We start from the raw sequence: 25961 nt of genomic DNA, 5'->3' as shown, positions 1-25961 counted from the left end.
CCTTCTCAGTTAGGTTTGGTTTGTGTTCATTGTGAAGGAGTGCACATGTTTGGCAGGGTACCTATATAAGTTGGATGTGAGATTGCAACATGTCAATCTTGCTGTGATATTTAATGATTAAAAATTTGTCACGGATAATCCAAGTCCATCAAAAAAATACTGTTAATCAAAGAGACTTGGCCTTCCTAAATGGCACTGGCTTTTCAAGCATTGTCAGGACAGACCTTTAAGTGTCTTTTGTACTTCAGTGGGTGAACGTTAATAAGTTTTTGCTCCAGAGAAGGGCATTTCCGTAGACAAGCCTTGTACTTTTGCTCAGCAGATTTGATGCCCAGCTCCATCCTGAAGTCCTCACGATTCCTTTCCCCAAAAAATGTAGGGGATCCATAATTTGAAGATGGAGGGAGCAACGAAGGAGCTAATCAGACAGAAGCAGAATAGCAAAGATCCTAAGATGGGACAGAACATGGTATATTTGTGGAAATGAAAAGCCAGCTAGTATGACAAAGCAGTGAGGAAAAGGGGGAGAGAGAGAGAGAAGAAAGAGCATGTGTTCCTTTTTTTTTTTTTTTTTTAAGATTTTGTTTATTTATTCATGAGACACAGAGAGAGAGAGAGAGAGAGAGGCAGAGACACAGGCAGAGGGAGAAGCAGGCTCCATGCAGGGAGCCTGACATGGGACTCAATCCCAGGACTCCAGGATCATGTCCTGGGCTGAAGGCAGGCGCTGAACCGCTGAGCCAACCAGGGATCCCCGCATGTGTTCCTTTATAGAGGCCTAATAATTTGAATTTGCTCTAGATATTTATTTTGCCATATATCTTTACCCTGTTATCAGGATCCATAGTCTTCTCAAAATATCCTCTGGCTTTTCTAGGCAAACAGTGAGAAGGGATGACCTCAGGAATCCTCCACTGGTTACTGTTCTCAAGAAGATAGCAATAAACATTATATCGGGTTCACGATGTTCATGAATTATTTACAGTTGAGTACTTTATATGTTTTTGTCTTCAAAATTCTTGGCCAAATTATAGGAAAAACTCATATTTTGGCTTTATTTATTTGAAATTTTTCCAAAAGGAAGATTGGATGAATTCCTTTTCTTTTTGAAATTCATAGCCGGGAAAAGTACATTTTAGGGACATGGGTATTGAACCTTGTTCATTTTCTCTTCCAGGTGAACAGGGAGGTAAAAGAGTCAAAGGTGAAAACTTTTTTCTTCAAGTAGTTTGTGGAGGGTACTTAAAAAACTAGTCTAGTAATTTCAAATGGTATTTATAAGGTGGAAAGTATACAGAGAACTCTTGCTACATCATAAGATAAAAGGGCTCTCTAGAGAAATAAGTTAACAAGACATTCTGCCCACAAAGAAACAAATGTGTTACATGAACTTTGAAATGTAAGCATAGAATGATGAATCATTTTTGACATTGTAGAAACAAATGACTTTTGGAAAATGTGGTGAGTCCCTGTTGATTCAGAAAGTCTTTATATATTATATTTCATAAAGCACATTAATGAATGAAACTTAGGAACAAACAACTAGATAAATGTCAAGATGCATACTGTTAGGTTCTACATTTGTATCAATATTTTTCCATTCTTCGATTGGAAGATCTTTTAAGTGTGCTTAACTATTTATTTTCCAATTGCTCTATTTGTCCATACGATATATTTTTGGGGTTATTTTTGGCACATAATGTCATGACCTGCCTTTATTCTCCTACATAAACTTTCTGGATAATACCTACATATATTCACATAATTTACATATCTCCATTTCTATAAGGGATCCATATATTTATATCTGTATCTACATTTGTACATAAAAACATCCGTCTTTATACCTACATATTTTTGTTCCTTGAAGCCTGTGCACACACTCTTTTCTCTGCCTAGAAAACTCTTACTCTCCTATTACTGAATTTTTCTCCTCCTCAGAAAGGCTTCCCTTAACCACTCAGTGCCTCTTGTAACACCCTGCTCTTTTCCTTCTTGACAGCTAGCATACTTTATATGCTAATATAAATTTTAATGTAGAAAGAAATAACTCAAGTCTTAAGCTTCATGTTGGCAGCAGTACCACCTGTTTTGTTAACTACTGTTTATTTAGAATCTAGCAGAATGTCAGCATAGTAAGAAGTCTGTATTTGTTGTATGAATGAATGAGTGAATGAATATTGTTGAGGACAAAACTCATGTGTTAAGATATTTCCAAAATTTTAGTGTCATTTATGCAAGAAAATCATGTAGTTTAGGGAAATGATTGTATGTAAACACAACCAACAAATATGTTTAAAAGTTTTTGAGCCCTAGAAAGAGTAGTATAGTGTTTTGAGAAATATACTGCACCTGATAGGCACTTGATAAACATTTCTCGACATTATTTTATTTTATTTTTTAATATTTAATTTTTGAGTCAAGATTAGTGTTTTAAGATAAAGAAAAGTCATAATCTGCAGGAGTCTGGCCTTCAAGATTCCTTATGCTCTCCTGAAAACTCTGTTGTGCCAAAATCACACACATAAACATAAATTTATTTTTGAAGGCTGCAGAAATTATTCCCTGCTATGCAGGGGATATTAGAGCCTTGCTGATTCTATGGAAAATAGTCTTTGGTGAATGCCTTTCTCTGCCCATATGCACACATTTGCTTTTTCTGAAGATGTCAGACAGGTAGGTAGTCCTGGACTAGAAGTCAATAAGAAAGAAAAGGAGAAAGGTAGCACTGTCAGCTTTTCTCCTGGAATGCATTTCAATTAGGGCTCTGCTTGAGGCTTGTGAAAACCAAGATAGCATTATTAAAAAGTCAATCCATCAAACACACTTGAAAATATTATCTTGTTATTATTTTTTTGGTTGCAAGTCACAATTCACCAAACAGTACTTTAAAAAATGATATCCCTTCCATACTGACCTTTTCATTTCATATGTAGCTCATAAACATTCATCAACTGAAGCATTAAAAATAATTGCACCTATCTCTTGATATTTGTTAAAAATATTTTTATAAAAAATATGAATGTTAAAAATTTAACATTTTTTTAAAAAATGTTACTGAGGTAACATTTACCATACAGAGAACTAAAATAATCATCCAAAGATGTTTTGTCTATTTGTCTGAAAAATGTGGTGCTCTGTGCTATGGAAATTTGGAACATTAGAGTTGACTGTAATTATATAGTCAGCTTTCCACAAAAATGATGGTCCTGAGATATAACAAATAAATGAAACCCACAAATAATCCCAAACCTTTTTTTTATAGGAAAACCTTTTTACATAGAAATGCCAACAACAAGCAGAATTGATAGAGGTGAAAGTCCTTTCCCTATCCAGTTCCTGGTGGAGGTAATAATAAGCAGTGTAATGGCCCAAAGACAAGGAATCAGAGAAAAACAGAGAAACAAAGGTTATGGTTTTAATCAGCACTTGAAACACAATGTTTATTGCACAGTTTCCTGAATGACTGTAAAATGTGAGCAAAGCTAATTTAATACCCAACCAAGGGTTTTAAAACAACAGTAATAAAACAAATTTAAAAAAAAAGAACTTAAAAAACGAAACAAAACAAGCTATGTCTGATCAGCCCACTGCACTTTGAACAGGGCTAAACTTGCACCAGTGTGAATCTTACCTTTTCATGCACAGATCTGAGGAATCTGTCATGATGTCATGTCAGATGCCATGGGCTAAGTATTCAAACCAGAGATACTACCATTGAAAATACTTCCATAGGCCACCAAGCAGTGCCTGTTTTTTGCTCTGTTTGATTTCTGGGTGTTTAAAATTATTATTCAGAGGAAGATATGATTTCTTTATATATAAGGACATTCTTTATATATAAGGACACATTTAAAGAGGGGTGTTTCTATTTAGTGGTAGTTGCCATTTCAGTGGATGGGAATACAAAATTAATTATCCCAGTGAGATGATTTTGATTCCTAAGAGCATCAGATAGCTTTATTTCATTGTACATTGTTTGTGATATCATGCTGAGATGTGCAGTTTGGACCACAGGTAATTTACAACGAAAAAGGCTTGATGAAATCTCTGAACCCATGGCCACTATGGAGAACTTCATAAGGGTCAGGAAAATCTTTCTAAATATAAATGATAATCTAGTTATGATTCAACTTATGAAACAGACAAAATCTGGACAATCTCCAAATATCCACATAAAGGTATTGCCTGTTTGAAAGATATTTTAGCCAGTTACTTAATAGGCTAGTTTCACCTAACATTGTTTTGATTCTTGATTTAATTTCCTCTAAAGACAGATAATATGAGGAAAGGAATGCATTAAAAACACTTGGTGATGTCTTTGGAACTCAATGTCCATCCGTCCTCAAGAGGAGAACTCTTTGACCCTTCTTTCTTAGCACCACCAAGTCCAACATCCCTAGCAAGGTAAAAGTTCTTGCTCATAAAAACAAGTCCCTCCATCCCTGCTGGAGTGAAGGAGTCATAATTTCTTGGGAAAGAACACCTATGATTTATGAAAGTGTGCCAGATTACTTTGAGATATCAACCTAGTAGGATACCCCTCTACCCTCCACCCAAATTAAAGGATTCCTGATTTAAACACATAATAAAATATTAGAGTTCATGTATTTTATAAATTTTGAAAAAACCGAAACTCATATTCAGATTTCAGTGTCTTTGATGTATTTAAAAAACTAGTATTTTTTAAATTGTGTGTGTGTGTGCGTGCATGAATGTTAACTGCTTAGCCATTCATGTAGGCTTTTCATAGAGTTATTGTATCATTGAGATGGGAGGGGGCATAGGGGTTCCTGATCATGCAGTCACTGCTTCAGTACAAACAATGGCAGGATGATGTATCCCTTACATGAACATGATTCGATTTTAGAATGTTTTCTCTTAAGCCACCTGGTAGATAGATGCTCTGACTTTGGTCAAGTCTTAGCCTTTTTGAACTTTTGCTTTCTATTTACAAAATAGACATGCTGTTTCACGAGTTGTGAAGATAACTGAGATATTGTGTGTCCTAACTAAACTGTCATGGCTATATAATTCAAGTATTATATTAATTAACTTCCATCAACCTACTAAGAAACAAAACAATGGTTTCCAAATATAATAATAATAATAATAGGGGCAATAATAATAGTGTAGCTCATAGGTGCTGAGTAGCCATTAAGAGTGCTAAGAACTTTATATGCATTATCTCATCAAAAAGAAATTGCAGTGTGATGAAAATGTTCTGAAATTAAATACTGCCGATGGTTGTACAACCTTGTGAATATACTAAAACCACTGAAGCATGTATTTTAAAAGAGCACATTTTATGATATGTGAATTATATCTCAATTAAAAAAATTGTATGTGAGAGTTTTGGAGAATTACAAATATACAGGTGGTCTGCAAAGTGCTGGAAGGATACGACGAGGCATAAGTCAGTTTTTTTTTTCCTACTCTCAAGATCTCTATAATATGGTTGAGACGTTAGAACAGATGCATAAAAACTAACAACTATAGAAATGTGTGAGGAAGGACTGTCACAGGCTTACACAGAGTATTAGATACTCTGAGAACCAAGAGATGAGCGTAAGCATCTGGGAGATAGTATCACTCTCCAGGATGTAGTTTCATAGAATCAAAGGAACTCTAGAATTTTGTGGAATGGAAACAGATTAGGAAAGACATACTACCCTTAATGGAAACCTGATGAGAAAATGAAAATACTGTTTCCTTAGAATGTATTTCCTCTAAATGAGATCTTTCTGAAGTGGCATCACTGATGATCTCACCCACTTCTGGTTCCTTGCTGTGGGGTGCTATGAAATCTAATTGGCCAAAAAGAAAGATAAACTTTATTACTGCTTTCTTCCTGACTCAATCCTCTGAGCATCCCTTGGCTTCAGGATCTTTTCCTGGAACATAGACACAGTTAAAGTCACTTGTTTTTAAAAAGCCCCTCCACCATGGTCAGGTCCCAGCACTGATATTTACTTGCATTCTGATTTGGGACACATTATTTAAACTCTCTGCATAGGCAGAAAAACATAGCACTCAGCCTTCAGGTTGGCTGGGAGTTTTAAGTGATAAATCTTACAGAGTTCAACGGGTTGCACCCAGTGAGCCCTCTGGGATATACGCCCTGCAAAGAGAAGGGAGACAAAGGGAAGATATTTTCTGTGTCCCTGGGTGTCTTTGGTATACACTAGCTATAATACAGTGATCTGAATGTTAACTTGCTCCTGCCACACATTCAGAGGCTCCCTGAGGCCCTTGAGAGCAGTTCTCCACAGTGTGCCCTGCTCCCTCAACTGTTTTGTGGGTGTGAATATTTGTATGCATAATTTGTCTTCTTGATTTTGATAAAAAATAAAAAAATTCCTCTAGGACAGAGAACACACTTTACATGTTTCTACTGTCTATATACTTAGCCCAATGCAAAATGCATGTTATGTATTCGATTTTTGTTCATTAGATAAATAAATTAAAAAAAATATTCAGTGGGGAAAGTGGGCGACAAGGCAACAGTACCTTCTTTTTCTTGAAATGATGATGATGTGTGTATGTTTTATTTGGGGGGAGGAAGTAGCGCATTTCCAGCTCAGTGCCAGTTTAAAATAACTAGACGAAAAACACATCTAGATTTGTAAACACAGTCTCTACCAGCTAGTAAGACCTCTTAATCCAATTTCCTTTGGAAATGTATTTGGGTTAAATTAGTAATTATCCAAATCAGTCTGTTTGTTTTGAGGTGAGAGAACAGGTGGCTGTCTGACACACTCCGCAATGTTACTTATTCCAGCAACAGTGACTATAGGCCCCAGAGTCCCCCTCAGGCCTTAAAACCTCTGTTCCCTGGTGAAGATTAGTCTCTGGAGGAGCAAAACATAACATTCAGCCTGACTCCGATTTCAGTTGACAATGTAAAATTGGACCGTGGGAGTTGTTCTGTATTCTGAAATGAGCATAAGCATTCAGTGTATTTGAAGGCATTGTCAAGTTTTATCCAAAGTGGGGCCCTGGAGTATAGGACTGTCTCGTGTTGTACAACAGAAGCTTGTAGACCATAAGCAAGTATCCTTGCTAATCTACATGCCATTCTGAGTTGCACCCTGTTCATCTTGTTTGTTGATACTCCAAAGGTATAAACAAAAATAACAGTAGATAATTTTCTTTTTCATTTTTGGTTGTTTTCCTTGACACAGTTGAGCCACACAGTTCTATATAACAACCCCAGTATAGGGTAAAACAAAATCAGTGGACATATCTGTGTGCCACATAAAGGATGAATCTTTACGTTTATGTATTCTGTTTTATATGCATACAGATTGAAATATGTCTGTATCTGTAATATACAGATGTCTTGCTTGAAATATGTCCAAGATATCAAGGACATCATTAAATCTTAATCTTGGTTAAAATAGATATTTTCAAGTGAATATGTGATTACAGATGGAATTAAAAGGTGCATGAAACTATGCTAGAACTTTCAAGTTCCTTTCCAGTGTCATCTTTCATGTTTCCTTTTAACTTGGTTTAATAATATAATCCTTATTCAGAAATGAGCTTTTGTGGAAAAAACTAATAATTACCTTTGTCACTGTTTATTTAATGAATCCATGGAAAGACTTCATTAAATTATGAATGTCTTGTTACTGATATTCTTATAATAGATTTTTGAAATTATGTGTGAGCCGGTTATCTACTTCAAGGAAGATACAATGCTGAAAGATCAGTACATGTCCAGTGAAATTACTGCTGGTTTTGCTAATACAATATTCATGAGACTTTGCCAGAGACAATCACATTTAATCCCAGAGAATAAGAATTTGAAATGGATTCTTTTAAATTGTAATTATCCATTGGCAAGAAAGTTTAACAAGTTTTATTGTTTATGTAATTGAAATGACTTGTTATTCTGTCAATATGGGAGGGGTGTGTTTTGAGAATATTTACAGTTTCTGAGTGGAATCATAAATACTAGTCCTCTAAATATGCTTCATATTATTATTCTGTGGTTTATATGCATTTTTAAAGATTTATTTTAGATAGAGGGTGAGAGTGTTTGCACATGTGAACAGAGGTAGGGGGAGTAGGGATGGGTAGAGGGAGAGGGACAGAGAAGCCTAAGCAGACTAAGCTGAGCATGGAGCCTGACACGGGGCTCTATCTCACGACCATGAGATCATGACCTGAGCCAAAACCAAGAGTTGGACACTTCACTGACTATGCAACTCAGGTGCCCTTTTATGTACATTTTTAATTCATTTATTTTCAGAGAAGAATGGATTCTGGCTTGATGTAGTCTGAGTAGGATAAATAATCTCTGACTTCCTGTGGAGACTATTGTCTGAACCTACTTCACTGGTATTCAGTTCTGTTCTAGGTGACTTGGAGTTTGAATCCAGGAAATAGCAAAGGTTTTGGATGTCAAAGGACCAAATCAACATATCCAGGAAAGGATGGACATAGATTAAAAGTCAGAAACTCTCTAAGCATCACCAACCCATGTTCCTTTATATATATTTTTGATATGTTGCAAGAAGTGAATCCCTGCAGAATCTGGGGATTTCTATATCCTAGAAAATATGCATTGTACATTTCATTTTGCTGAAAAGTTAAGGATAAGGTAAAGGGACTTTTTTCAGAATTTGGTATATTTTATACCTTTAGTATTATAATGCTTCTGATCACAGAACTTGAATCTTGTTAATAGTTAGAACTTGTTAGTAAGAGTTCCTATCAAAACAAGTAGGGAACTTCAAGAATTTCTCTCAGTCTCTATCCTGGAATGGGAAATAGGTCTGTCATAGAAGAGACCCTAAAACAGTGGGCAACTCCAGAGTGACATATATCTTCATGCTCTTGTTCTGTTGAAAGAGCTGATTCCTGCAATGCAACAGGAATTTAAGTCTGGTGTTCTGTGGAATATTTTTTTCCTGACCCCAGGGAAGTCGAGGAAAAGTCTCAACACTGCTCATGTCATTCTTAGATAGTAAAAAAAAAAAAAAAAAAGTCATCTATTAACTTTTATGCATAGGAAGTAACTTCAGTTCACTCTTTTGTAATAATAAGTACAACTTCAGTTAAAGCTAGTTTATTAGCCCTGCCTGGGCTGCCTTGGAGCTGCTAGTTGCACTGGATGAGAGATGAGGTTATTTCTCCTCTCATTGCAGTGATGTTCACTTCTCTTCCTCCTTTCTGCTCCTCCAGACATGAAGCAGGAAAAGGAAGAAGAGATAAGGGTTCTCCTTGATCTTGGCTAATATGATAGTAGCCATCTAGCTGGGTTTAGCCTATAATGAAAACTGACACTGGGGGACTTTGGGGAAGCATTTTAGTGTTTTTTTTTTAGTGCTTTTAACCACATCATTCATTGGACTTTCTTTACTTGCATTTCCCTTGAGGCAGGTAAATGCACCTCCTACAAGTGGTTATTTAGGATTTCTGCCTTAGTGTCCCTGGCCATCTGACTGTCCCAACCACTGCCACCAAGTTCTAGGAGACAAGTATCGAACTTTCTGAGATGTTTCTTTGACGTCCTTTTCCCCTGCACTTGAGATAAGGGAAAAGTAACCTTCTACCTTGGAGGTACATACAAACCACATCACAGCTCAGTTGTCTCCAAAAATACTCTTCCAGTTATCTACTTCTTTTTGGCCTTTCTCTCATCTTCGGTGAGCTGAAAATAGGTAATTAATTGCGGGTCCCAAAAACAGTGGTCAGTGTTATCCTTTGCAAGTCTTGTACCTCATTTTGTAGAATGGAAGGGGCAGTCTTTTTTGACTTATTATCATCTCAAGATTGCAGCTGAAATTAAGAAAAAAATTAGTCCATTTTAACATCCTATAATATCTGTAAATCAGTTGCTTATTGTCCTCTATAAAATTATTTTAAACATACATTGATTGATACATTTGTACAATCTGCAAAACACAGAATGAGGCCCTGTGGTACTTCTACTATAGCAGAAAAGAAAAAGCAGGTAGCAAAGAACAGCTAGCTTAACCAAATCTGTTACCTGCAGTTAGAGGATGACCCAGTATTCCTCACATTCAGCCTGACATAATCATTCGGAACACAAATTCTAGAGTGAGACTGCTTGGGTTTGAATCACAGCTTTTCTCTGTATAGCTGTGTGTCTTTAGCCAAGTTACCAGATCACCTTGTGCTTTAGTTTTCTCATCTGCCAAATGGAGATAAAATAGTTCCTCTCTCATGGGGCTGTTACGAGAAATACCAGAGTTAGTATTTGTAAAGTACCATAACACTATAGGGGTGTTAAAGATAACTTAACAAATCTCTTAAATAAGGTTCTTAATTTTTACCCCCTGTGGAGCTATATCACATACATGTTAAAAATATATACCACGTTAAATAATTTACTGAAAATGAGCAAATTGGAATCCTACCAAAATGAGGAAATAATAATTACTTGCACAAAACACCTGTGAAGGGATCCCTGGGTGGCGCAGCGGTTTGGCGCCTGCCTTTGGCCCAGGGCGCGATCCTGGAGACCCGGGATCGAGTCCCACGTCGGGCTCCCGGTGCATGGAGCCTGCTTCTCCCTCTGCCTGTGTCTCTGCGCCTCTCTCTCTCTCTCTCTCTCTCTCTCTCTGTAACTATCATAAATAAATAAAAATTAAAAAAAAAAAAACACCTGTGTGAAAAAAGTCTAAAAAAAAAAAAAAAAAAAAAAGCCTCCACAGGCCCTTGGATAAAATTTTAGTTTTCATGAGAATCCTGCTGTTTGTTTATCACTAGAATCATTCTACAGAAAACCGAAATGCCTTATAATGGAATATATTTTAAAGTAGAGATTATGAGATATATGGTAGACATTGAAAATAAATCTGGGGGAAAACAGTACATCTGAAGTCTAGATAGCTTTTAAAATTGCCCTACTCCTTGAACCAAAGTAAAAAAAGGAAATATACTTTTAAGTCATGTTGCCCATCAAGCCTAAAACAAACCAAAAAACACAAATTAAAGTCCATATTAATTATAAGAAAGAGATCCTTTATGGATAGTAAGAAGCAGAAAAAAACGGGAGCCTTTTGCATATGAGTATGAAGGGTACAATGAGCAATTCCCAGATAACGTCCTCAGATACTTCCATTTACTTGATGCGATTTTATACAAGATTTTCTTAAAATAACTCTCAGCCTAAGCCGATGCCATACTTTTACCACCTAGTTCAATGATGGGAATCCAGTGAGAGGTTAAGAGGATGTAACCACGTCTTCAGGTTTTCTGATATTCTCATTGTAAATTTCTACAAGAATGGTTAGATTTTGTGTCCTTGAGACCCCTCTTCTCCCATGTTCTTCCTCTCAACTGAGGTTTGATGAAAGGTGAGCTGCAGACAGTTAGAGGTGATGTACTCTGATGGGGGCCTACAGTGCAGGTATTCTGTGCTACTGATTAAGGGCAAATCCACATGCTTTACAAATCAACAGTGCTCGTGGTGGAGTTGACAGTCCTGCTGTTAGAGAATGCTCCTCAGAGGCAGAGGACATAAGTACACGCTTCTCTTTGCTTCCTCACATTATGAATTTCTAAAGTTAACAGCCACAAACTTTGCACTTCGACTGATTTTAATGCTGCTTTGCATAATTCAGAAAGGAAGCTAATTTTAGATCACTGTTTCTTGCCTTAGATAGACACCAAAACTGGGGGACCGAATCCTAGTTCTACTCCTTGTCTATTAAGTTACCCGACTTGACCAAGTCATTGTACCGTCCTGTGTCATAGTTTCATCATCTATAAAATAAAGAAATTGAATAAGTTTCAGGCTGTTAGCATTTGACTCTTTTTGTGAATAAGGACTAAGAAATGGTACTCACATACCTGTCCATGTGCCCCATGCCCTTTAGAATGCTATTCTTTGTTATGAGGATTTATCATTGGACTCCAAACAGACTGAATTGCTGTGATTTTAGGAGTTCTTAAAAGAGAGATTTTCAAGCCTTTTTTGGGGGGTGTTGGCAGATGGTAAGAGTGGAATAAAGGAACTATGTTAGAGGAGTTGAGAGAATGTCCTCCCACACAGGCAGCAATGCACCTTTTCTGTGGCAACCTCTGGGAGTTCTCTTGAAAGTATTTATATTGGCCTATCAGTCGTCCATGAAAAAGATGCTCCAGATTGACCCAAATGTTAAGAATCTTGCTTCTAGGATCTGAATTTATCAAAAGCAAATTTGAAGAAGAGCAACTGTTGTCTAAATCATGTTCTTGAATAATATACTGTATTACATATTTTTTTTTTGTTTAAATTTATGGCTTCCTAGAACAGAGAGTAGGAGGGTGAATAGGGTAACTACATGACAAGAGGAAGTGCCTCCTAGAGGACCTAAATATATATAGTTATGAAAAGAACCCAAGATGAACTTTACTGAACTGTGAATATCTTGAGAGAAGTGATTACACACACATAATTAAGTGATTTTACATACACGCACACGTATGTATCTCTGAATCTGTTTTTACTTTTTATTTATTTAAAATAGAAAAAAAAATTGACCTGTATCTGCCACCCCTCATCTCCTGCCTCTTGTAAGCACCAGTCTGTTCTCTGTATCTATAAATGTGGTGTATTTTTTGTTTTAGATTCTATATATAAGAGAGATGACACAGTATTTGTCATTCTCTGATTTATTTCATATAGCATAATGACCTGGAGGTCTATCCATGTTGTTGCAAATGGTAAGATAGTCATTTTTTAATGGCTGAATAATATTCCATTGTATATACCATGATTTCTTTATTTATTCATCCATCTATGAATCCTTAGGTTGTTTCCGTTTCTTGGCTATTATAAGTAATGCTTCAGTGAACATGGGGGCACATATATCTTTGTGAATTAGTATTTTTGATTCCTTTGGATATATTCCCAGAAGTGGAATAGCTGGATCATATGATAATTATATTTTTAATTTTTTGAAGAACTTCCATCCTGTTTTCCTTAGTGGTTGTACCAATTTACGTTCACATCAATAGTGTACAAGGGTTTTCTTTCCTTCACATCTTCTCCAACACTTATTTTTTGCCTTTTGATAATAGCCATTCTAACAGGTGTAAAGTGATATCTCATTGTAGCTTTAATTTGCATTTTCCTGATGATTAGGATGTTGAGTATTTTGTTATGTACTGGTGGGCCATCTGTATGTCTTCTTTGGAAAAATGTCTATTCAGATGTTTGCTTATTTTTAAATTAGATTGTTTTGTTACTGTTGAATTGTATGAGCTCTTTATGTATTTTGACTGCCAGACCTTTATCAGATGTATGAATTGCAGTTATTTTCTCCCATCCAGTAGGTTGCCTTTTCATTTTGTTGATGGTTTCCTTTGCTGTGAAGAAATTTTTTAGTTTGATGTAGTCCTACATATTTATTTTTGTTTTTGGCATGAGATTAAAAAAATCTCCACCAAGACCTATATCAAGGAGCTTACTGCGTATGTTATCTTCTAGGATGTTTATGATTTCAGGTCTTATGTCAAGTCTTTAATACATTTTAAGTTAATTTTTGTGTATGGTATAAGACAGTTGTCCAGTTTCATTTTTTTTACATATGGCTGTCCACTTTTCCCAACACTATTTGTTGAAGAGAATGTTCTTTTCCCATTATGTATTCTTGGCTCCTTTGTTGTAAATTAATTGGCCATGTATGTGTGGGTATATTTCTGGGCTCTATTTCATTGATCTGTGTATCTGTTTTTAATGCCAACACCTTAGTGTTTTGATTTACTGTAGCTTTATAACATAGTTTGAAATCAAGGAGCAAAATGTCTCCAGCTTTGTTTTTTCTTCATCAAGATCGGTTTGGCTATTCAGGGCCTTTTGTGGTTTCATGCAATTTTTTGATTGCTCTATTTCTATGGAAAATGCCACTGGAAATTTAGTAGGAATACATTACATCTGTATAATGCTTTGGGTAGCATGGACATTGTGACAATATTAATTCTTCTAATCCATGAATGTGTAATTTCTTGCCATTTATTTGTGTTTTATTCACTTCATGTCATCATTGTCTTATAGTTTTCAAAAATACAGATATTTCACCTCCTTGGTCACATTTATACCCATACATTTTATTCTCTTTGATGTAATTGCAAATTCAATTGTTTTCTTAACTTCTCCTTCTGATAGTTCATTATTAATGTAAAGAATTAGTGTAAAGAGATTTTTATCTATTGATTTTATTTCCTGCTACTTGACTGAGCTCATTTATGAGCTCTAACAGGTTTTTTTTTAAAGATTTTAATTATCCATTCATGAGAGACACAGAGAGAGAGAGAGAGAGAGGCAGAGACACAGGCAGAGAGAGAAGCAGGCTCCATGCGGGGAGCCCGACGTGGGACTCGATCCCAGGTCTCCAGGATCAGACTCTGGGCTGAAGGCAGTGCTAAATTGCTGAGCCACCGGGATGCCCCATCTAACAGTTTTTTAATGGAGGTTTTTTTTTGGTTTCTATATATAATGTGTCATTTGCAAATAGTGACAGTTTTACTTCTTCCTTCTAATTTGGATGTCTTTTATTCCTTTTTTCTCACCAATTGCTGTGGCTAGAAGTCCCAACATCATGTTGAACAAAAGTGGCAAGAATGGACAATCTTGTCTTTTTCCTATACTTAATTCTTACTAAATACTGACTAATCAGTATAATAACTTCATACAACTTTTTTTGTCCCCTCCTCCCTTCCAGCACCAAGGAAAAATTGGAGTTAAATTTAATGTTGGGACAGATGACATCGCCATTGAGGAGTCCAGTGCAATCATTAACGATGGGAAATACCATGTAGTCCGTTTTACGAGGAGTGGTGGCAATGCCACGTTACAGGTGGACAGCTGGCCAGTGATCGAGCGCTACCCTGCAGGTAAGCCAGTGAATGTGTATTGGGAGAAGATTTTATGAAAAACAAACTGGGAAACAAAGCACTATTTTGCGTCCGTTACACCAAATTGTGGGTTTTCTGAGAAACCAGCAAGTATTTATTGGACTTTAAAATCATGTGAATGTAATGCTGTCCTAAACTGTTCTTGATACAGTGTACAATGACATTTTATAGGAGAACTTGAAGGCACACGGTATCGTTTGCAAAATTCAGGACATCAGTGAAACCAGAAAAATGCACACATAAAAGGCACAACATGTCAAAGCTCTTTTTACTGGATCTTTGCATTTGAACAAAGGAAAGGCTTTGTCAAAAGTAACAAAGTTAAAATCTAAAACTCAGGGAAGGAATATTACATACTTTTCTCTGAAAGAAAATAGGACCAGGTGGTTCCTTTGATGGTGGTGCAGAGCTGAAACTTGTGAGGGACATGGGACTAACAGAGAAATAGTAAAGTAACAATATGTAGTACTATAAATCACAAGTTATAAGAACATGTAACTAAATGACATTTGTTTTCACTGTCCTATAACTATATGGGAGTTTCACAAGGATTCTATGACACTAGCATTACTCATTTCAGGTTTATAAAATGAACATTAAGCTATTATTGATAAAATAAAAATTACCTTTTTCATTGTTAATCAACTTTGTCAGTTCTACATTATTGAAACAAAAGCAGTAGATGAGAAACTTAAACCAAGGTTATTTGTGGTTGCATATGGTCTCAATTAAAAAAAAAAAAACATGTTATTTTTAAGTAAAATAGAAATTGAAAGTATAATGGTTATTTTATTTCATTTATTATCCTCTTTATATTTTAGTACAAAGAGGTCACTAAGAACATCAGCCTTACTTCTCTCTACTCCCCTTTTTGATACAACTGACTTGTACAACAGATTTATAGCACAGAATAAAGAAAGAATATAAAAAAGAAATGTTCATTTTTTGCAGTAAAAATGATTGCCAAAATGTGCATAAGCCTCTGTTACAAGTATTTGTTTCTTGACAGAAATAATTTGAGGAAATAACTAACTTATTAAATAAGGATTAATTTTTCTTAATACTGACTCAACAATTAGGAAATGTTTAATGAAATGTCTGTGATGCCCTTCTGGACCTTTTCTGATTTAAAAACGTCTACATCTTCAAGCCTCATTTCAGACCTATTCTGTAAACCTGGTGCTCTGCAAATATTTGCTGAATTAAGTATAATAAAAAACTCAACTCTATGACAAAACTCAGAAGCAAGCACATTAATATGTCTAGTACCCAATATAATACTGGCAAGCAGTAGGTATTCAATAAATATTTGCTGAATTGATGTCCTGGGAATTATCCTGATTTTACTCTGCAATTAAGAGAATGTACACCTACTTTTACTATCTGCAATAAGACAAAGGAATGGAGGATTTGGAAGAAAAGTAACTTAAATATGCATGCAATGTCACATAGCCCCTGCTAATATCTTATTGCATTTACTGAAATCCTACTAGTATTTTTTCTTAAAATCTACAGCCTCAGTGAGATTATGGAAAAGTAAATTAGCGGATTTCCTAAAAAACAGATTAATCAATACCTATTTCCTGAGAGGAAGCTATTGCACTGGACACCATGGAAAATGTAAAGTAGGATAAGGTCTAGGCTCTGTCTCTGGGGGTATTGTGTTTGTGAATAGTAGACTGAACATGTAAATTGACAAATCCTGTTACTACTGTAGTATGACAGTTGCCTCTTGAAGCCTAGCATTGTTTCACCAATTAACTTGTTCAAAGTATTTCATTTTATTTATTTATTTTTTATTTTTTTAAAGATTTTATTTATTTATTCATGATAGACACACAGAGAAGAGAGAAAGAGAGAGAGAGAGGCAGAGGGAGAAGCAGGCTCCATACAAGGAGCCTGATGTGGGACACGATGCTGGGACTCCAGGATCACACCCTGAGCTGAAGGCAGGCATTCAACTGCTGAGCCACCCAGGGATCCCCAAAGTATTTCATTTTAGTAACTTTTAATGCTTATCACACTCTCCGTACTGCAGTCTGCAAGAACTCTATTCTAGTGAATGCTAATGGTGACCTATGAGGAGAGAAAGTCCTACTCTCAAGTTAGTTTGGGAAAATCTCTATTAAATTAAGTATAAAATATGTATACTTGGACTTTATTGATATCCATAATGCATCTCTAAAAGAGAAATATAGTATGCATTTCCCAAGCATAGATAATCAGAACCTAGTTTTCTAATGTATTAATGCATTTGGGTAAATGTTTTATGTTTTAAAGGATTTCTATACCTCTTTGATATATTTTATCTGATTGACAGTCCTTTAATTTTGCACATACTAGATGCTATGTACTAGATATAGTTCAAAAAGGCATCACCTTTACTTGTGGCAAGCTCATGTTTAATTTGAATACTAGTCACTGAGATTGGGACAGTAAATTACTTAAATATTTGTCAATTATTTGTATATTTTTCTAGACTAATATTTGTTTAAAATATGCATTGTCTTATTTAGCAATTAAATGGATGCTCAGTATAGGGAACGGTACAAAATATATTTAAAAATCAAAAGCTGGCAAAAAATCAGAAGCTGGAAATATCATAATAGTTAAGGAATAAATCTTTAGAAATAGTTCTTTTAGATTCAACCTCTTTTGTATTTCGTCAAAGATTCTGTGTGTCCTTTCAGTAAAAAGTATTTTAGATAATATTAATTAATCAAGAGTGAGCAAAGTTGAAGAAGTTATTACGAAAGGGACAAGCAATAGTAAAATGTAGAATCTGTCTTCAAGAATATTAGAGCATGTGGGGAATTTCAATATATACATTAAAAAAGTTAATGATCAATATGTAATGAACTCAGGGGACTCACCATTGTGGTTATCAGGCTTTTTATTTGATTTTTTATTTTAAATTGTTTTATTTATTTGAGAGAGAAAGAGCACAAACAGAGGGAAGGGGAAGATGGAGAGGGAGAAGCAGGCTCCTTACTAAGCAGGGAGCCTGCCACGGGTTTAATCCCAGGACCCTGGGATCATGACCTGAGCAGAAGGCAGATGCTTAACAGACAGCCACCCAGGTACCATTCAAGTATTATATTAATCATCTGTTCTGTGTGCATTTCAGCATGATATTGAGGTAGGAAATAAGCCATGAAAATTTCAAATACCTTTTTCTTTTGGAGCTTTATCTGTGACAATACCATGAAGGCTGAATACAAATCTAAAAGTATGTGTCATCAAGATTAAAGTTTTTAGAACAAAGCGATTTTACATATGAATTCAATAGAAATGTCTAGTACCTCTCTTTTATATTGGTTTGTGGTATGACTATTTTTACCTTAAAAGTTTTTTTTATTGTTGTTTCTCTTCATTAGAAAAACAGCTGGACTAATGCTTTTACCACCAAATCCTATAATCAGAGAAGCAGGAACCAACAGACTATATTTGGTTCCTTTTAAAGTGCCTGCACTGCAAAATATAGGTAATAAGGATTGAAATTAGTAATTAAGTATAGCACTTAACCTTCCATTATAGGGCTTTGTGGTAAGTGCTTTTATATGAAGCAGTTCATCTGGTAGCAACGCTATACCTTTAATGAAAAGCACCTAAAGCATTGACCAGTGGTATTACCCAGGAATTGTCTGGAAGACTTTCATAGAGAAACTAATTAGTAGAGGTAGATTTTATGCTATTTTTCAAGTATATGAAATACTCCTTTAGCTCAACAATTTATATTGTTGAGTTAAATTAGAATAAATATTGAATTTTCTAAATAGCAGACCCAATTTCAATTATTTTGTGTACATGGAGCAATGAATAGGAATAATATTTTGCAAGCCATTTAAAGTTGAGAAAGCCATTTATTGGTACTTATTAGTTAAAGCTCTAGAATATAATGCATCGTTAATCTCTGATTTGTTCCTAATTATAGTTATGTAGCAAAATTTCTCTCTTAACAAAAATAGATTTTCTTATCTCACAATGTTAATCCACAGAACTTAATATACTCTTACTTGCCCAAAGTAAAGATTGCTCCAGGTAAATTGTCGTTACCTTTGAAGATAAACCTTTGAGTTCATTTGTCTATCAGTGTGCCAAAAAATGTCCTTTACACGAGGCCAAATATTCATTTTATTTCTGTCAAATTAACACATCAAATGAACAAGTATTTAAGGGATATATATACGACATTAAAGGGACATACTGAGCTTACCATCTGGTTACAGAGATACATAAAAATTGTCGGAGATTAAAAATATACTATATGAGAAAATACAAGAGTTATCTTATAATATACAGTTAATTTCTGATTAAAAAATACAAAAAAAGACTTTGCCACCAAGCTGGGAATCGGGGAGATGGCTGGGACTGACCCCAAGACCTTGCAGGATCTCACCTTGGTGGTGCAGACACTCCTGCAATAGAAGCAAGATAAATTTCAGACCATGTCCAACCAGATCATTAGAAGAATTGATGACATGAGCAGTCGCATTGACAGCCTGAAAAAAAACATTGCAGTCTTCATGACCCAGGCTGGGGTGGAAGGGCTGGAGGGGGAGAACAAGATCCCTGCCACAACAAAGAGCGGAAAGCAGCTAAATCACACTGAAGTCCAGAACAGCATTTTTACAAGCCGGCAGAAGACTGAATGGCTTTCTGAAGCAACTGCTATGTGTAGACAAGTTTTCTATTCCGAAGTGTACGTTCTTCTTACAACATACTGTATAGTTTTACTGTAGAGTAATCCTCTCTCCTGGTTTCTTGAACTCCACATCTTGGATCTTGGTCAGTTGTGCTGTTAAATATTAAACACTAAAAATTTGGTGGTTATGAAAAAAGAAAAGAAGAAGAAGAAGAAGAAGAAGAAGAAGAAGAAGAAGAGGAGGAGGAGGAGGAGGAGCAGGAGGAAGGGGAAGGGGAAGGGGAAGGAGAAGAAGAAAAAGAAAAAGAAAGAAAAAAGAAGTACAAAAAAGGGGGGTAAATAAATTCCAAGGAAGAAGAATCGATTTTGGAATGAGTGGTCTAGTAAGCCTGTGAAAAAAACTGGAAACTTGATTTGGCTCTTGAATGGCTAGATTGTTACTTAGAGGATGGCATGCATTTATTTTAATGAGATTAGCAGGAAAAGATAGAGACAGATATTTAGAAAGCTATTAAACAGTACAGATATCAAAAGACGGAGGCCTAAAGTAGGGTGTGAGAAAATAGAGAAATAATACAGAACGCAGTAGAAGTTCTGGTCAACGACTGAATAGAAGAATCATTTCTACTTTTAGTCTGTCTGTCTCTCTTACCAGCAATTTCCCAACATTCTTTTGCTGCAGTGTCATCAGACTGCACCAAGTAACAATGCAATGGAAACCTGTGGTAGGAATGAATAGAGAAACCAGAGACATGTTTTTTGTTTGTTTGTTTTAAGATTTTATTTATTCATGAGAGGCAGAGAGGCAGAAACTTAGGCAGAGGGAAAAGCAGGTTCCCTGTGGGGAGCCCGAAGTGGGACTTGATCTCAGGACCTGAGATCATGACCTGAGCAGACGGCAGCCACTCAGGCATCCCAGAGACATGGTTCTTGCTTGCTAAGAGTTTAATTTTTTGTGAGACAAGGAAGATTCAGAAAAACTGACCAATGTCAAATAAAATGGGTCAACTTCAGAATTACTAGTGAAGAGTTTAATTGATACAGTTTTTTAAAAGGAGAAAATGGTGGTCTGTGATGCTGTAACAAAGCAGATCATTTAGGAATAGGGGAGTTAGAAAGATAGGAATATCCCAAGGAAAGCTCTATAGAAATAGTGTAAATATTTTTCACATGACCATTCAGTTTGGCTTGAAGATCTTATGAGTATTATCTCTAAATCTTGACTTTGTTTTCATCTTGAAAATTGAAAATTTTTGAAAATTGTTAAAACATTTCAGAGCTCCGGAAAGTCATAATGATGATGTCCCTTTATTTTTTTTTAATTTTTTTTTATTTATTTATGATAGTCACACACACAGAGAGAGAGAGGCAGAGACACAGGCAGAGGGAGAAGCAGGCTCCATGCACTGGGAGCCCGACGTGGGATTCGATCCCGGGTCTCCAGGATCGCGCCCTGGACCAAAGGCAGGCGCCAAACCGCTGCGCCACCCAGGGATCCCTGATGATGTCCCTTTAAATTCTATATACTTAGAGGCACCTAGGTGACTCAGTGGTTGAGTGTCTGCCATTGGCTCTGGTTGTGATCCTGGGGTCCTGGGATCGAGTCCCTCATCGGGCTCCCCCTAGGGAGCCTGCTTCTCCCTCTGCCTATGTCTCTGCTTCTCTCTCTCTCTCTATGTCTCTCATGAATAAGTAAAACCTTTAAAAAATAAAATAAAATAAATTCTATATACTTAGTTTAGACTGATTGATTGAATTTTAGTTTAAGTCATCAATAATTAGTCTCAACTATCTATTTGAGCCATTCTACCGTTTAAAGATTTCTAGGTGATACTAAGCGTTGGTTGGTTTGATGATCTTGGTGTTTTTATTTAGTTTTATCAGAATTTTTGCTATGTATGATGTAATTGAAAAAATCTACCACATTTGTGATCATAGCATTTGAAGGAGAAAAGGAACTCAAAGATCTATTCCAGCTCCTTCATTTTTCAAACAATAAAATAGAACCTTGGAGAGGCTAGTGGATTTAATCAGAATCACTGGCTAGTTCATAGTAAAGTCAAAATTACACTCTTTTTTACCAGCTCTATGTACCTGACTTTATACTATCTGGAAGATGGAAACCAAAAGAAGAGAATCATTAGATAGATATTTCAACACAGCAAGTATACTCTTCATAGCTAAATATGAAGACTTAAACAATTGGTCATAGTTGTATATATTGGTGCATGTCACAGTCTATTACTTCTGCTGACCAACACAGACAAATATACACACAAATCTTATGAGTGCACAAAAAGTAATAGAACATAGAACAATAATTTTCTTAGAAAAACCACAGTTATTTTAGCTAAATTTGGGAGTCAATAATACTCATTAGTATAGGCACTGGTTATTTTTTAACCTCACTTTTAAAGTGTTTTTAGCAAACTAAGTAACCCACTATGAATCATCATATTTTCCTGTTCCTGCAGCACTCAACCTTTAAGTTGACGTGATTTCAAACTTTATATATTTATTCCACTTGCTATACTTCTTTCTTTAAAAAAAAAAAAAAAAGATTTTATGTATTTATTCATGAGGGACACAGAGAGAGAGACAAAGGCAGAGACACAGGCAGAGGGAGAAGCAGGCTTCATGCAGGGAACCTGATGCGGGACTCAATCCCAGGACTCCAGGATCACACCCCGGGCCAAAGGCAGGCGCTAAACTGCTGAGCCACCCGGGGATCCCCTGCTATATTTATTTCTCAGTGACATTACTTGAAGCAGTTGATTTCAGTAACCAGAGGAGGAGTGAGTCATTTGAGGATTCAGGTCGTAGGGATCCTTAAAGATTATTTGGGAGAAAAACTGTATCGTAATAGATTTCTTACATGTGTTAGTTAAATGTTTTAGATATGGGAAATATTTGAATTTTGTTTCCCTCCTACAATAGTAAGGCAGTGAAAATATAACTTTCTTAGGAACCTGAGATAAATCACAGAGAAAACTCAAATCATTCGTTAAATAAACAACCAATTTTTGGTAGAGTCCAACAGAAGATGATAATCAGGACTTGTCACATAGTAGGCCTCTTAAATAATTATTGAATAAGTCCAGTTTCTTCCTTCAACTTCTATTTAAAAACATTGTCTTTTATGATCATTTTTATCCAAAATATCCTTATGTGCATGGGTGAGTATTCATGTGAATATACAGATCTTTAGCTTTTATTTGATATGTTTAACAGTTTACTAAAATTTTCTGGTAAAGCTTACATACTATGAACTATCTGAAATTTCAAATACTGTAGCTGTGTTAGATAGAATTAGCGACTAAAATTTTCATGCTTCCAGTGTTAATTATCTTCTTTCATGGTGTTCAGTTTTTCTGAGACTTCTGGAGCTTTTCTTGAGATGAAACAGAATGAACATTTTATTCAGCAATATATTAAATATACTTGCCTAAAATGCCTAACTTCAGAGAGATTGTATCCAAGGAAATAGAAAGAAACAATGCATTCTCATTCTAATAGAATCGCAGTGACCTGGGGTTTTGGTTTTTTGTTTGTTTGTTTTTATGTCAAAGATTTATTACAGTTGCTGTAAGGCAATCACATTAAGATTTTTAATTTTCTGACAAAAGAAAGAGAAAGTTCCTCTGATCATTTGGTAGGCTTTGGCATCATTTATGCTACACAGGTTAACAAGCAGAAATAATATAAATAAATATAAATAGCACCTTCTTCATGATTTCCAGAAGATTTCCCCTTTATCTTCTTGCTCCACACTATTGTCTCCAATGTATAATTTTAGTATTTTAAGTTTTTATCATAATAAAGTTATGTATTGATCCCACTCCTGAAAAATACTCATATTACACAGAAAATGGCATTATCATAATTTTAAGTAAGGATAGCCTAAGTATTGACTGCGGAATTGGTTTCAGGGCCTTTTTTCTAAAGATACTGATAATCAGATTAATGAATTTACTTACTGCTTACAAACAATGAATTACTAATGTCACATACAAAAAATTAGTTACTACCACAAAGCACAATTTAGTTTTTAAGAAGTGAGGTACAAAAATGTTTAAAGAAATAGCTAGGGGCGCCTGGGTGGCTCAGTCGGTTGAGCAGATACCTTCAGCTCAGGTCATTATCGTAGCCTGGGATGGAGCCCATGTCTGGCTCCCTGCTCAGCAGGGAGTCTGATTATCCCTCCCCCCTGTAGCTCCCCCTGCTTGTGTGCTTGTGCACTTGTGTGCTCTCTGTCAAATAAATAAATAAAATCTTTAAAAAAAGAAATAGCTAAAGAGTGAAGGCCAGAGAAATTACATTTTTAAGGACCTTGGGTTTGAAGGAAATTTGACAGCTTTTCCAAATGTTTGGTTGATTTTGATAAGATTTATAGTTTTGTAACAATACTTTTATAATTTCATCAATACCTAAGGTATCTTTCTTGTATCACATAGCTGATAATTACTTGAGCTCAATGGAAGATCAGCCATGTTCCCAACTCAATGAACCTTTCTCTTAATTCTTTCTCGAACACTCTGACCCTTTATTTTCTCAAGAGCTTTTTATTAAATTGCTCAGGAATATTTAAATACTTTTATGATAGGGGTGCCTAGGTGGCTCAGTCAGTTAAGAATCTGCCTTTGTCTCAGGTCATGATCCCAGGGTCCTGGGAGTGAGCCCCAAGTCAGGCTCCCTGCTCAGCGGGGAGTCTGCTTCTCCCTCTCCCTCTGACTCTCCCCCAGCTTCTGTGTGTTCTCTCTCTCAAATAAATAAAATCTTAAAAAAAATACTTTTATGACAAATACAGATAACAACTAGTACTTTTGCATATAATTAAGTAATTTAAACAATTCTATCTAGTTTTTCTCAGTTGTCAAGCATTCAAGTTTATGTGAGCAATACTCATTTTTTGTACTATTTCCTTTTGTCTCTTGTCTATCTACATTTCTTACCTTGTAAACTCAGGAATAAATTGGTTATTAAATGTCACTTCAGTATAGAAACAATGACAGTTCAAGGGGATGCAGAATAGCAAAAAGATAAAAATTTCATGCATAAATGTCTTGAGGTTCTATATACTCTCCATATGCATATAACAATTAGATAACTACCTTCAGTTTTAGACATTATTCTACATCAATTTTCCTAACCTCATTTGAATCTTTGCCTCTATAACATTCTGTTGAAGTAGGACATTTTATCTTTAGAAAAATGCACATATATCTGCATTTACACACAGTTATGCATATGATTAATTTTAGGGGTTGTGTCCTCACATCCCATGGCCCATTTACCTAGGATTCAGAACCCCTGCTCTGGGTGATCTTGAGGATGTCAAAATTTTAGAGGGGAAAAGCCTGTATAATGAACAGAGGAGGAACTTCCTCCTGTCCAAATGAAGTGTGCTTCCATTTCATATCCAATGAAATGTAGCTGTTCATTTATAACCTTCTAGTAATAATAACCTACTAATTACTGATGTAGCCTTCTGGATGTAGCCTCTGCTAGCTTATATAAAATTCTTTTTCTTTAATAGAAGAAACCCAAATTTTGTACTTCTGCTATAGAAAAAATGTTCTCTCAAATATGATTATAAGAATGTTGTGTAATCCTTCCAATAAATGTACTTTGAGCCCTGATATGTTTTATATAATTCTTGCATTGGTGCATTGCATAATAAATAGCCTGAAAAGCAAAATGCATGATTTGAGGCTCTCATGTGGAGAGGTCTACTAGTAAATCATCTGAGGATTGTGAAATGTGATGGTGAAATAACAATGTCCTATATCTTCAAGATAAAAATGACTACTAATCTGACATCTTTGGAAAGTGTTATTGTTATGAGGACATGTTAATAAAGCCCTTTGCATGTGTAGAAGAAACTTTAGAACTCATGCATGAGGGCAATTTCTCTTTTTCTCCATTTACTAGATAATTTTTCACTTTTATCTTCTCATTACTTTGTAATCTTTATAGTTTGTTTTCCTTTTTTGAATCTTTATGGTTTATTTTCTTATATATGCCTTCATTCCAGGTAGAATACTGACAATCCATTTCTTCCTTTTCACCAAAAACAAACTCTCAATATTAAAAATATTATAACTAAGGAGAATATAGGAAAAATAGATGTTTAACTTTATTAAGAACTACCTCAGATGTGGCAATCAGATGTCATTTGGGCAGCTATCTAAAGTTCATAATTTAAAAAAATCCATCTGCAGCAAAGATCAGCAAACTTTTACTATAAAAGGACAGAGAGGGATCCTTGGGTGGCGCAGCGGTTTGGCGCCTGCCTTTGGCCCAGGGCACGATCCTGGAGACCCGGGATCGAATCCCACATCGGGCTCCCGGTGCATGGAGCCTGCTTCTCCCTCTGCCTGTGTCTCTGCCTCTCTCTCTCTCTCTGTGACTATCATAAATAAATAAAAAATTAAAAAAA

General features: G+C 35.6%; 1 protein-coding gene across 26 annotated transcripts in view; it reads left to right on the top strand.

The window, feature by feature from the left end:
* NRXN1 (neurexin 1) overlaps positions 1 to 25961 on the top strand; it is a 1115712-nt gene that overhangs the window by 935831 nt on the left and 153920 nt on the right. For all 26 annotated transcript variants that reach the window (XM_049115892.1, XM_049115890.1, XM_049115886.1 and 23 more), the window contains one exon: positions 14685 to 14856. In XM_049115892.1, coding sequence (XP_048971849.1) covers positions 14685 to 14856 — 172 coding nt within the window. The remainder of the gene's footprint in view (positions 1 to 14684; positions 14857 to 25961) is intronic.

Source organism: Canis lupus, chromosome 10 (assembly GCF_003254725.2).
Source record: "Canis lupus dingo isolate Sandy chromosome 10, ASM325472v2, whole genome shotgun sequence".
NCBI lineage: Eukaryota > Metazoa > Chordata > Mammalia > Carnivora > Canidae > Canis > Canis lupus.
This window is presented reverse-complemented; position numbering and strand designations above follow the sequence as displayed.